Raw genomic sequence first — 13,653 nt, 5'->3', positions numbered from 1 at the left:
TCCTGGTTTGAATATAGTTGAAAATACTGACAATCTTAGGAATCTTCATTATGTAAATACTGTATGCCATCTGGTGGGGGTGGGAAGAAGGAAGCTTCTCTTATGCTAGAAACTTTTATCCTTCGACATAGTTTACTTGTGGCTTAATCACAAAAGAACTACGGGATGAGCAGAAGGGAAGGCTCAGCCATTTTCCAGCAGCTGAGGACCAAGGCCCGCAGCCTGCCATGAGACATCCATGAGACCTACCTCCTGCCTCTCCACATCCATGTTCCACACGACAATGCCACCATCACCGCCACATGAGATGAGCTGCCGAGTATGCTGAGCGTAGGAGAGGGCTTGGACTTTGTCACTGCAAAAGAAACCAAGGGTTAGTGACAGTTCAAGAGACAAATATTTGAAAGTTGGGGGGTGGAGGTGGGAAGGGCAGGAAGACCAGCAAAGACTGAGCCCCAGGGGCAGATGTTAAGAGACTGGACAGTACTGTTAAGAGACAGGATTGACAGTACTACAGATCAGGAGGGTACAGAGGGTTTAGAGTACGTCAAAAGGCTAGGGGTGAACTCAAGTGGTAGCACACGTGCCTTCCAAGTGTGAGGCCCCAGGTTCAAGCCTTGGCACAACATGGGGCCTTGAGCACCATGCCATAAAACCAGCGAACAGAAAAGTTAGCATGTTCATGGGAGAGGCAACAACTCTAGGAGGAAATATGATCTTCGCCAGCCACCAACACTTAAAGGAAAAACACTGAACTCTGTTAGATTGTTGTTATAATTGTTATAACAAGTCACTGGTTCCTTTCCTTCTGAACCAATCAAATACAAGTCTCATGAACATAGTTTTATTTGTTCAAGAAATATATTATATATATATATATATATACTGTTATACTGAACAGGCTTTTTATTTATTTACTATTTTTCACTTTTCTCTTTCGGGCCACCCCAGGCATGCTTCAAGTTTACTCCTGGCTCTGCACTCAGGAATCACCCTGGCAGGCTCACGGGGTGCTAGGGATTTGAGTCCAGGTCAGCCACGTGCAAGGCAAGTGCTCTATTCACTATCACTCGGGCCTGAAAATGTACGAAGAGTTTCAGAGGTGTCCCATGGAAATGACGCCTGACAGACCAGGCTGACTGGCTGGTGTGTGATACACGCACGAGGTCATTTCTAGGTTCTCAGAAAGAATCCAAACACAGCGTGAGACTTGAGCTTCGCGGGCTCTCTACTTCACATTCCCTGTTGACTTTGTGTTCTTTTTTCTTTCAGTTCTTTCGTAGCTGACAGCTAGTTTTCAGTGGCAACCATGAGAAAATTTATTCTATGGCCAGACATTTTGGGATCATGAGCGAAGATTACAAAGATCTATTCTCCATCGGGTAGAAACAGGAACATGGTTTCTAAATCATTTCTATGTGAACGTTTCTATATGAAAATCAAGTCAATTAAGAAACTTAGGGGCTGGAGCAATAGTACAGTGTGTAGGGTGTTTGCCTTGCACGCGGCCAACCTGGGTTCGATTCCCAGCATCCCATATGGTCCCCTGAGCACCATGAGGATTCCTGAGTGCAGATCCCAGGAGTAACCCCTGTGCATCGCCGGGTGTGCCCCCGCCCCCCCCCCCCCAAAAAAAAGAAACTCATGCACACTGGGAAAGAGTAATCTGAATTGGTGATTTGTGTGTATACCCTTTTGCTGCAGCTAAAGTTGCAGAACTGAAGCCAGTAAGCATTGTATGCCTGCGTCTACAGTTCAGAAAAGATTTCACCATGATCGGATGGCATGTTTTCTAATTTCCAAAGAAAATCAAAATAAATTAGATTACGGCACCTTATGTTGAAAATGTCTCTAGTGTCTATTGCATTAATTGTATGTTCTCCCTTCTGATCATTGCTGCTATAACAACCAGGAGCTGCACCTGGTAAACATCACACCACTCTTGGCTGTGATGTTTACCAGGGGTGGCCTGTGAGATGTGATGCACATGCTCTGAGCACGTACACACACACACACACACACACACACACACATGAGCTGTGAGCTGCAGACTGCACTCTGCTGTGGCACAGGGGCACCGCTCAGCTAGAGTCACTGAAACCCTGTTTGGCACATGTGGGCAGCATCAAGGTATTGAACTTACAGCCTCAGCTTGCAAAGCAGGTGTCCTGCTCCTCCCACCCCCCCTTCCCAGTCCCTCATCTAGTTTCATTCCCTCTCTTCCTTTCCACTGCTGGTGCCCACTGGCCATACTCCTGAGACACACTGTTACAGCTGTGGCGTTTGCATAAGTGTGTGCTTGTCAGGGGCGGTTCATCTTGGCCACGGCACTCACGCATCTTGCCTGGGGTAACACCCATGTTTGTGGTGCACTTGGCTGTGTGTGACCAGAAATTGCTCGCCAGGATCACAGGGAGCAGAGTTATCAATCCCAAACAGCAGAGCGGCCTGGATTGTGTCTGTCTGACACACGAGGGACGCAGGGGATTTGAACTCAGGACTACACACTTGCCAAGGCAGGTGCGCTCTGAGTCAGTGTGCGATTCTGTTGGTTTTGGTGCCAGACCTGGTGGAGCTCAGGGCTTATTCCTGGCTCTAAACTCAGTGACCACTCTTGGCAGTGCTCAGACAGACCACACGGGTGGGGCGCTGGGGATCAAACCCAGGTGGGCTGCATGCAAATCAAACACCCTGCCTGTGGTACTATCGCTCTGACCTGAGGATAACATTCTTGTGGTCAGGGGCTTTTGGCCACTGACCCTCCCCAACCCTCACCAAACTTCACAGGAAACAAGGGAACTGAATCTCTGAAGCTTTAAACTGACTATATATAAATTAAACTGACTATATATAAATTGGGCTGGAGCAATAGCACAGCAGGTAGGGCGTTTGCCTTGCACACAGCCAACATGGCCAACCCGAGTTCGATTCTTCTGCCCCTCTCAGAGAGCCCGGCAAGCTACCGAGAGTATCTCGCCTGCACGGCAGAGCCTGGCAAGCTCCCCATGACGTATTTGATATGCCAAACACAGTAACAACAAGTCTCATGATGGAGATGTTACTGGGCCCGCTCAAGCAAATCGATGAACAACAGGAGAACTGTGACCGTAATATATAAATTACAGAAAGAGTTAAATTTAGTAACATTTTAAGAATCTAAGTCCATGGAGCTGGGAATGAGGCTTAGCAGTTGAGCAGCACTCGCCTTTCACGTGTAAGTCCCTGAATGTAGCATGACAAACAGTAAAATGGTAAATGGCGAAACATCTATCTCTGTCTCTTGTCTCTCTCTTCAGGGGGAGGTCATACCTAGCAGTGCTCAGGATGGACTCTTGGCTCTGAATTCAGGGATCATTCCCAGCAGGTTCATGGGACCACATGGGGTACTAGGGATCGAACCGACACTGGCCACATGCCTTACCTGTTGCACGACTTCTCAGGCATTGAAGTCTTTCTTTTACTACTTTATCAGTGTCAAGTAAAATGCTAATGTTCATTTTATTTTACTTGAGCTAATTCCTCCTTAAGTAGGATCACTAGTCAAATAAAAGTATGCTTATATAATGTCAAATACTATGAAAATGTGTATTTTCAAGTGAAGAGAACAAGAGTTCTGTAGCTATATAAATGGCAGTTATGTTTTACAGCATATTTGCTTAAAGATAAGATTTCTAAGCTCTTCAGGCAATTTGAAATAGACTAATATTAAGTTGAACTAATCCATAATTACCATAAATAACCAAGATAAATTTTAGTAAGTTAATACACTAAAATTTTGTTATTATATTATTATTATTATTATTGCTAGGTCACACCCAGCGATGCTCAGGGGTAACTCCTTGCTCTGCACTCAGGAATTACTCCTGGCAGTGCTTGGGGGACCATATAGGATGTCAGGGATCGAACCTAGGTCGGCCACGTGCAAGGCAAATGCCCTACCCGCTGTGCTATGGCTCTGGCCCCCAATATACTAAAATTTTGATTACAAAACAGAACACAAAAATTATGGTTGTTTGCTTCTGATTTTTATATGCTATAGTGAAGTCATACCTCAGTTTTCCTACTTGAAGGAGACAGGCTTGAAGGTGATGGCAGTAGGCATGTGTGTGATTTGTTTGTGATTCTGATAGTCTGTGAGTGCTTATATGGGACAGATAGCTCTTATGACCCTCATCCCCCCCTTTCCAAATTTTCCCTATAAAATATAACTTTGACTAGTCATTATAATTAAAACTTATACATTTAATTTGGTTGAGACTGCCAGGTGAAATAATGAAGAAGAATGAGAAAGTTCACACTTTCGGTTTTGACAGAAAAAGAATAGTTTTGTCTGGTCTTATCTGAAGACAGTAAAGAGCTAAGATTTAAGTGAGTGGCAGCTATTCATGTTTATTGTATTTGAACGAAAACCAGAACATTTGAAAATACTGATTCCAATTTCAAATGAATAGCCATGACAAATTCATTCCATTTCAACATAAAAAACACGTGTTTTGTGAAAAACATCTATTTGCCCAAACCATAATGACTGATGACAAAAATGGTCTTGTTTCACATTTTGCATTTCTTTCTACATCTGACTTAATATGAACGAGCAAAACGAAGGATAAAAGTTGGAAAGTAAATTTTATTTGTTTTGGCTTGTAATACCCAACTCTGGAGAGGGAGTGAGCTGTAAAAGATATTACAATTCTGGCAGCTTCCTCGTCTGTGAGGGCTTACTTCCTTCTGTTTACTGATGGATGACGTACGCAAAGGATATTCTATACCTTCTCTGGAATCTGCCTACCTGGCAGAGGTTCTCTGTCTCACCAGGATTATTTTCCAAACTCTATGAATCTACGGCTACTTCAATTGGGTCTGTCAACAGCCTTTGACTACTCTTTTGTTTTGGTCTCCTCAGTTGGAACTCTCTATTTATAAAAGTAAAACAAAAAAATTTTAGAGTACATTTTTTTTTCTTTTTCACACCTAAAACTAGACTTCCTAAAGGAGTCCTGGAAAATCCTAAATCTCTGTTCTGCTTTAAAAAAAAAAAAGAAAGCTACCACAACTCATTTGGTTTGTTTGCTGTTAATGAGTTTAAGAATTTCACGTGAAGAGCTGTTGGATCAGAAAAGGATGAGTCTCGTCTGGGTATGTCAGTGTAGGTAAAATGTTACTAGAATTAAGTATTTTTGAAATGGTATACTTTATGGAAAGACCCTGGAAATTTGTCAAAGCTTTGGTGATCTATGTTTATATTCTCTGGGGAAATACTGATCAAAACTGTAGGAAATAGTTATGGAGACTAGCTATCTCAACAGAAAATTTTACTCTTCCATTTTTTGTCACAATAAAAATTAATCATTAAGTCTGCCTCATCTATATATAATATTTTAAACAATTCTAATGCCTGGAATTTCAGGTCAGAGCTTCAGGTCAGAGCGGTCAACCTCCAGATTTCATGGAAAAAGACTGACTGTACCAGGTGTTTGAAAATGACAACAGTTCAGGAGCCGGAGCAAGAGTTCAGCAGACAGGGTGTTTGCCTCGCAGATTGCCAACCCAGGTCCATGGCACACTATTTGGTCCCCAAATCCCATAGGAGTGATCCCTGAGCAAAGAGCCAGGAGTAGGCCCTGAGCATCGGGGTGTGGGTGGTTTTGGGTGTGGCCCCAAAACAAAACAAAACAAAAATAATAATACTTCAAATATAGGCTTTTACTAAAACTAGTAGGCTGACATTGTTTAGACAATTATTATTATTATTAGCTTTGGGGGCCACACCCAGCTGTGTTTAGGGTTTACTTGTGACTCTGTGCCTAAGAGCCAGTGCTGGCAGAGATGAAGGGACCCTCTACAGTTCTGGGGATCAGATCTAGGCCAGCCACAGGCAAGGCAAGAGCCTTATCCACTGTACTCCGTCTGCACCCCTTACAATTTTTAAGATATGCAAGTGGGTTGAGCCAGAATTCCTTCAAATTTCTGGATTCTTTATGCAGATAACTAGAAGCATTATGGCTTTATGAATGAGAAAAACGAAGCCAGAAGCTAGCAGAACAAGAATTACCCTCACAGTTCTGAATGAACCTGAGAGAAATTTTACTGTGGCAGTTTGTTAGGAAGGTTGCAATGCTTATTCTATTTCCTGGATAGATGAAAATATTATTATTTCTTTTACTTTTTAAGCTACCACTAACATATAATTTAGTGAACCTTGCTTTCATAAGTTAAATTACAGCATTTGCAAGTAATATCCAAGTCCCCAGAATTTAAATATCGCTACGAAATCTCTTTATATTTCACAGTTATATAGCCCCTTACATAAGTTCAACAAGAATCTACCCACAGGATATAATTGGGAAAATCAAAGCCCTAACCTTCAGTGTCATATGTGAGAATGATTGAGGCTCACTGAAACAGATAGGGCAAGCCGCTAATGGAGTCAACGCTTTAAAAGCCTTCCCAGGAGAAGTGGCTGATCCCTACTCACAGGGTCCTGACCTCACGAGAGGCAGCAAAACTACCAGGCCAGGAATCCATTAGTTGTTGGGGCATCTGGAAGAATGAACCAGAGTTATCAGTGCTATAGTAAAACATGGTAGAATTTCCTGGCTCTTGGTTTCTTAGCTTTCCGACAACAACAGGGTTCCATAAGCCCAATCCTAGATGCCTTATAAAAACGTTTATACATAAATTAATTGTTTGGGCCTATGTAATCATCTATACAGCAACATAAGAAGACCTAGATGGATAATTAACACTCTTAGTATACCAATAAATCACGATCACGATCATCCTGTTGTTCGTCGATTGCCTCAAGCAGGCACCAGTAACCTCTCCTTTGTCCTAGCCCTGAGATTCTAAAAAGTGCCACATTCAAGGCTCTTTCAGGGTTAGGAGAATGAGACCCATCATTGTTACTGGTATTTGGCATACTGGGTATGCCACGGGGAGTTTGCCAGACTATGCCGTGTAAGCAGGTTACATTCAGTAGTCTGCCAGGTTATTATCTCATACCAATAAATAATTAGGCCAAAACTTGGGAGACCAGCCTTTGTGTCTATGAAATCAAGAATATTCCTGAGATTATGATAACGATAAGAAGAAGGGGTAAAAACTGTCAAATAAATCGTGAAATGGACAATAGGTGCTACCTTGCATACCCTTCAGGGTTCTGGGACTCCACAGGACTCTGTGCTTCTTGGTACCTTTAACTGAATTATGGCAAATTACAGGAAATTTTTATCACTGCAAATGATTTGTGCCCAGGAAAAATGCAAGGCATTGCCTGTGGTGCTGGCTCTTCAGTAGTCTGTGAATCTACTTACAAATGCATTTCTGCAATCCCCATGACCCGCGCCCGTGTCTCCTCTCTGGATATTGCTTTGTACTGGTTGCTGCCTCTTCCTAGCTCTTTTATTAATTAATGGCTAATGTAAAATCTTTGACATGCATTCATTTAAAAACAGCCAACTCTCTCTAGCTCTCCTGGGTGGTATTTCGTACACTCACCAGAGTGCACCACTATTCTCACATCCAAGGGGCAAGGAGGAGAACCTATCTCGTGGAACAGGCTCGCAGCCCTGTGATGTGAACTACATTTCATTTGTTAAGGCATCCTGATACACATCAATGAGCTTGTAAAACCCAAATACGCTACAGAAGGAACGGCTTTGCCACTCGTAGCTGGCAGCGATATTCTGCAACAATACATAATTTATGGGCCCTGAGCACTTTAATATTCCAGCACAGAAGAGTAGAACATAGTGATGTATGCAGGATTCCAAGCTTTGTAATAAAGCGGCACAGGGACTTAAGGATTCCAAACAGAGCTGCCTCGCAGTGAAAAACCAGGTGAGTGAACAACCCCAGATTCCCAGATGAAGGCCTCCGCAGAACGAGACGCCTTCTTCTCCCTGTCATGTTTCACCTGACATCACTGCGGCAATTACAGCAGAGAGCATTTCAAAACTGGTTATTATTTCATGGATGAGTGCTCCACATACCACACTGCAAATGTTCTCAGCAGCGCACAAACCCCCTCTCTTTACAACCACGCAGCCACCGAACCTGCACTTAGTGGGAGGGTCTCGTTTCCTTCCTCACCGGCCCTGGAGGCAACGTGTGTTTGATGAGGCCTCGCTACATGATTTGTGGGGCTGGAGGCAGAGCGACAATAAGGGTCCTTTACTAAAAATTTATTAAGATGGTGTGAGAGAAGCATTAAATCAAGCATGGCCCTTCAGAGCCCGAAGCCTTGTAAAAGGCCCACGAAGATGGTGGATGCTGTTTCCTCACGAGAGTGGGTGGAGAAGGCCATTTGTCTCTACAGAAGCACATCTGCAGACCCAGGCTAACATCTGCCCCATGGCAGGGTAGCTCCCACCCCTGCAAAGCTGGGGCACTTTGAGTGTGGCATCTTTTATTTCTTTGAGGAAAAGTGCTAGTAGCTAGCAACTCCCTCCCAGTCACCCATCTGCTACCAGAGATGTATCTTGTTCTCCTTAGCACTGCCACATCCTGAAATTACCTCAACTTCTGAGGGTCTGAGAGAGCAGGTGAATGATTCCTGCACATGAAGTCTTGGGTGATCAATACCGAGGGTTATCCCCGCCCTACGGATCCGGCTGGCTCACAGCCATCTGAACCTGTATATAAGCTCTCCTGTCTGGAAACTGGTTTGCACGCTGGCAATGTGCCAGTGATCTTAGGGCGGGGAGGACATTCAGATCAGCCACTGTACCTCTGTTCCTTCATTTCCCTGAAAACGCCGGACTTCCGTTCGGGGTAACCTTGTCACAGCATCTAGGAGAACACAGTGACCTCTCTGATTCAGATGAATGGGTCTGGGCCGTGGCTCAGTGGAGGAACCCAGGGTTAGACCCCCGGTACTGAGGGGTGGGCAAGTGGGGGAGAAGAGTAGCAAAGGATTGTTTAAAATAAACAAACAACAACCCCCCCCCACCCCAAGCTAAGACAGTCTATTATGGAGTCACCCCACATCCTAGTTTTGTGTGCAAGATTTCTCTTCCTTTACATTGTGGGTCTCAGGCTGCTCCTCTGTATGCCTCTCATATTTTCCAACACACAGGCAGAATGTGTTCAAATTAAGATAAGACTCCCCCACAAAGGTGTCCCACTTTTCAGTAAAACTGGAAAGCCATTCCTCCTTGACCCACACACATAGCCCTTACAGTCGGGAGCGTCTCAGATGCGTCTGTGCCCCTCGTGCCTGACATGGAGTCGCCCACATTGGCGGGTGCAGCCAATACTGAAGGAATGAACTGTGAGGAGGGGCTGGGCGGACGTGGCCCCGTGGAAGTGCTCTGATCAGAAAGAAACAGCACTCATGTCTAAATACCTGGGTTCCAATGATACAATTTTTATTTCTAATAAATGTAAAGACTTTCGGGCTGGAGCAATAGCACAGTGGGAAGGGCGTTTGTTTGCCTTGCACATGGCTAACCCGGGTTCGATTCCCAGCATCCCATATGGTCCCCCAGCACTGCCAGGAGTAATTCCTGAGTGCATGAGCCAAGACTAACCTCTGTGCATCGCTGGGTGTGACCCAAAGAGTAAAAATAAATAAATAAATAAATAAAATACGTTGAACAGCTTTCCCCAGTAGCACTTGTTTTTATATACATATTCTCTTATTTTTTTATTTTTTGACAACCTTATGAGTTTTTCTTTCCACAATCAACTGTGGAGATGAGGAAACTGAGAATCAAAGAGGTGACGTGGGCTGCAGGAGAGTCGCCGATGCAGACATCGTGTGGCCTTCTGGGAGGGCAAAACAATGACCAGGCAATATAGCCCTGCAGTCTGGACTAGACTTCCATAATTATATAGAAATAATTTCTATTTATTCAATCTAATTTCTAATTATAAATCTAATTTCAAATTATAAATGTCCTCTGTTTAGCTAAATTAGAAAGAAAAAAAATGACAATTCTCTTTTAGCCTAAATATGCCAATAGTCCCAGCGTGAGAGCTGCTTTTAGGCCCAGACTGAGGCAGAGAGAAAGTCCAAAGACTGTGAAGCCTCATTCTTAACCTAATTTAGGAATTCTGCTTCCTGTCAGAACTTTGCTTGCAGTTCACAGACACCAAGCCTCCCACTGTATATTTGTGTAAGAAAAGCCAGTTTCTTTACCACAAGGGTTTGAGGCTTGACAACAAAAGTCTAGCCAGGAGGGGGGATGCGGGAGCTGGGACTGAGAAAGAAGGACACAGATCAGAGCCATGCCGGGAACTGAGCCTCAGGCCTGCCTGTGTGGCCCACCCCCCATGAGGGACCGCCAGCAGGGATCAGCGACTTGCACCTGAGCTACTCATGGAGCTGCCATTAAAAGAAATTGTCAGAAAGTCCTAGAAGCTCAAGAAAACACTATTAGAAGGAAAAATTATAGTCATAAAGTTGGTCATGAAATGATAGGTATTATCTAAGGATAAAAAAGGATCTAAAATGCCCAAGTACCATTATTGGAGTTATCAGGGTGGGCCTGGGACAATAAATGCCCACATTTATGCTGCAGCAATGGCCAATAAACTGATAACTGATACTTGAAAACCCTAAGTGGCCCCTGAAATCAGAACCTTTTCTTTGCTTTTCTTTTTCACCAAACTAGCACATAATCATGCTCCACTTGCTGCAGGGAATACAAAACTCAAAATCCTTAAATGCAAATGGTCGTGGAGAGAAGCATACTCTCTTAGAATTATTTCCTTACACATGGAACCACTTTGCTGTCACAGTCATTTTTGCCCTATGATTAACGCTTTCTCTGCTTTGGGTTTTTACCAAATCAAATAAATTTTTAAAATGTCTCATTTCTGGGGCTGGAGCGATAGCACAGCGGGTAGGGCGTTTGCCTTGCACATGGCCAACCATGTTCTATTCCCAGCATCCCATCTGGTCCGCCGAGCACCGCCAGGAGTAACTCCTGAGTGCAGAGCCAGGAGTAAGCCCTGTGCATCGCCGGGTGTGACCCAAAAAAGCAAAAACAAAACAAAACAAAACCCAAAATGTCCCATTTCTGATGGTGACAGAGAGTAGGAAGTTTCAAAACTTGGGAGAGAAGATGGAGAACTGTCCATCCAGATTACAGAGGGACATATCCACACCAGGAAATGTGGCCTCCTCACCCTGGAGGGCAGAGTGATGTTTGGCTCAACTCCCAAGCTCACTAATTTGGTCCCTGACTGGGAACTCTGACTGCTATGTTACCTGGGCGAATGGGTAACCGGGGACTGGAGGAGAACTGACTGGCAGCCTCCAGCTCCAAGGAGAAAGTCTGGCTTCTGACACACAAAAGAAGTAGGACCATCCGGCTGGAGAGTAAGTACAGAGGCTAAGGTGCTTGCTTGCACAAGACTGACCCAGGTTGGATCTCCAGCATCGCTAACATGGTCCCCTGAGCCCCACCAGGAGTGAGCATGGATCCAGGAGTAGTCCTGAACACAGTGGGGAGTGGCCACATCACAAACAAACAAGACAAAAAAAGAAAAAGAAGTAGGAGCATCCTGGGTGGAGGTGGGGAGGATCTGCATGTATTAGTCACACGCATCTCTGCATACCTCATCCGCAGGGGCTTTGACAGACACAAAACTATCTCTGCTGTTCTGACTGAGGTGTCTAGACTCCTCAGCCACCAGGGGGGTCTTCGAGAATGGACATCTCAAACTTTTCATCTAAAAATGACTTCAGACCTCTACCCTCTACCCTCAGACTCTGTAAGATGAAGTAGAGGTATCTGTGTCTGACAAACTTCTGACAGAGTCACAGGCAAATCCAAGAACCAAGCAGTGGCCAATTTTCAGGCAAAGAAATGGTAGCCAAGATGGAGGGCTCTCGGTCATTTCCTGTCCTGTGGAGAAGCCTGGTCCCATCCTCCTCCTCTGAGCAGCCCCAGCGGCCCCCTGGACCCCACGCCAGGAAATTCCCCCCCACTCTGACGGTGACACCGGCTGAAAGGATGTTTCCTCCCCGTGGCTGTGTGACACCATTACCGCCCGGCCCGCCCTGGTGGCAAGGAGGCCTCTTGGCGTTCATTACTGAACTTGAATTAAATAAAGGGTCCGGCAGAGACCTTCTGCTCTGATGTCTCTATAAAGCCGCCACTTCTGGCCGGAGGCTCCTAATTCACGAGTCTCCCGCCCCTGACTTTTAAGAGGGTGATCCTATCAGGATGGTACAGTCTGTTCTGTTTTCTCAAAGATCATGTTTGTATTTCTTAGAAGCTGACAGGTCTATTAGTTTAGTTTTCATTTCTCTGGGACTGAGAGGCTTTTATCTCAACTTTATAGCTTGTTTTCTTTTTGGATTTTATTTCTGGGCAGTGCTCAGGACTTATTCCTGCTTCTATACTCGGGGATCACTCCTGAAAATGCTCGGAGGACCCTATGTGGTTCTGGGGTTCAAAAACTGAGTCTGCTGCCAGCAAGACGAAGCACCTTAAGCCCTATTCTATCTCTCTGGCTCGTCACCCTTACAGCTTTTCCTTTCTTCCAAAGCAAGAGGTGAGACACTTGCACCAAACTGTAGGCTCAAGTTTCCCAGGAAAAACATTTTGTGTGAGAGCCGGGGCCCTGGCACGTGGACTGCTGACACGTTACCACCTAGTGGTCAACACGTCCTGCAAGGCTGATGAGTCCAACAAACCACTGATCTTCATTCAACACCTCTGATTTGGGACTGGAACAATAGTATATAGTGCGTAGTGCTGCGTTTGCCTTGCCCACAGCTGACCCAGATTCGATCCCCAGCATCCCTTAGGAGCACCACCAGGAGTAATTCCTGAGTGCAGTAATTCCTGAGCACCACCAGGAGTAATTCCTGAGTACAGAGTCAGAAGTAACCCCTAAGCATCGCCAGGTGTGACCCAAAAAAAAACAAAAAACCAACAGACAAAACACCTCCGAAAGAAACAAAAACAAAAACAAAACAAAACCCTTCAATTTATTTCTGGGAGTCTGAAGTGGCAGGAATACTTGGCAGGCAGATCAGGTGATAGCTACGTGTTATTCAATAGGGCTGTGGCTGGCTTCTCTTCACCTAGAGGAATGATGTCAACTGCTTCCACAGGATCTCCATGCATGGCCCCTTCTAATGGAGATACACACATGGGAACAACTTCGCTCTGAAGCTGATACATCTGAGTAGGCCAGGGGTGGCCCCGAGAGCTGGTCTGCCCACTGATGGGCTTAATCTCACACCTCTAAAACTGAACTCTAACACTGAAATAATGACTTGGATGCAGATCGTCTAACTGGAGTTCCTATCCAGTAATCCTGAACTATATGCTCAGGGCAAACTTAACCACTTAGGAGTGTATTTTAAGATCAGTGTTTCAGGCAGAATTCTAAGAAAAGCTCAAGTGGCTTAAAGGGAGTTCAGAGGAGCACCCTGACATTTACTTAAGGCTGTCCAGAGTCACCCTTATCATTCCGAACACTTTGCAAGTTAAAAGCAATTCACATTAGCCTTGGAGGTCCAGCAGATCTAGAATCCTTCTTTACAATCTGATTGGGTTGGAGCTGACACTTTCAGCACAAGGGCTAAAGCTCCCGGCTACAGGGCCCAGGTTCCTGCTAACAAGCAGCTCCCTGGATCTACATCTGACCCAGGGCCAAACAGGCTCCCTTTGCTCTTCTTCAACGCCCCTG

At 44.9% G+C, this 13,653-nt stretch overlaps 1 protein-coding gene across 1 annotated transcript in view; it reads right to left on the bottom strand.

The window, feature by feature from the left end:
* Nucleotides 1-13,653, bottom strand: part of WDFY2 (WD repeat and FYVE domain containing 2) — a 205,264-nt gene that overhangs the window by 14,827 nt on the left and 176,784 nt on the right. Inside the window, exon 8 of the mRNA XM_056126109.1 lies at nt 250-355. Within this exon, the coding sequence (XP_055982084.1) occupies nt 250-355 (106 nt within the window). The remainder of the gene's footprint in view (nt 1-249; nt 356-13,653) is intronic.

Source organism: Sorex fumeus, unplaced genomic scaffold (genome assembly GCF_029834395.1).
Source record: "Sorex fumeus unplaced genomic scaffold, SorFum_2.1 ptg000061l, whole genome shotgun sequence".
NCBI lineage: Eukaryota > Metazoa > Chordata > Mammalia > Eulipotyphla > Soricidae > Sorex > Sorex fumeus.
Note: the sequence above shows the minus strand (reverse complement) of the source record. Positions and strands in the feature narration are given on the sequence as shown.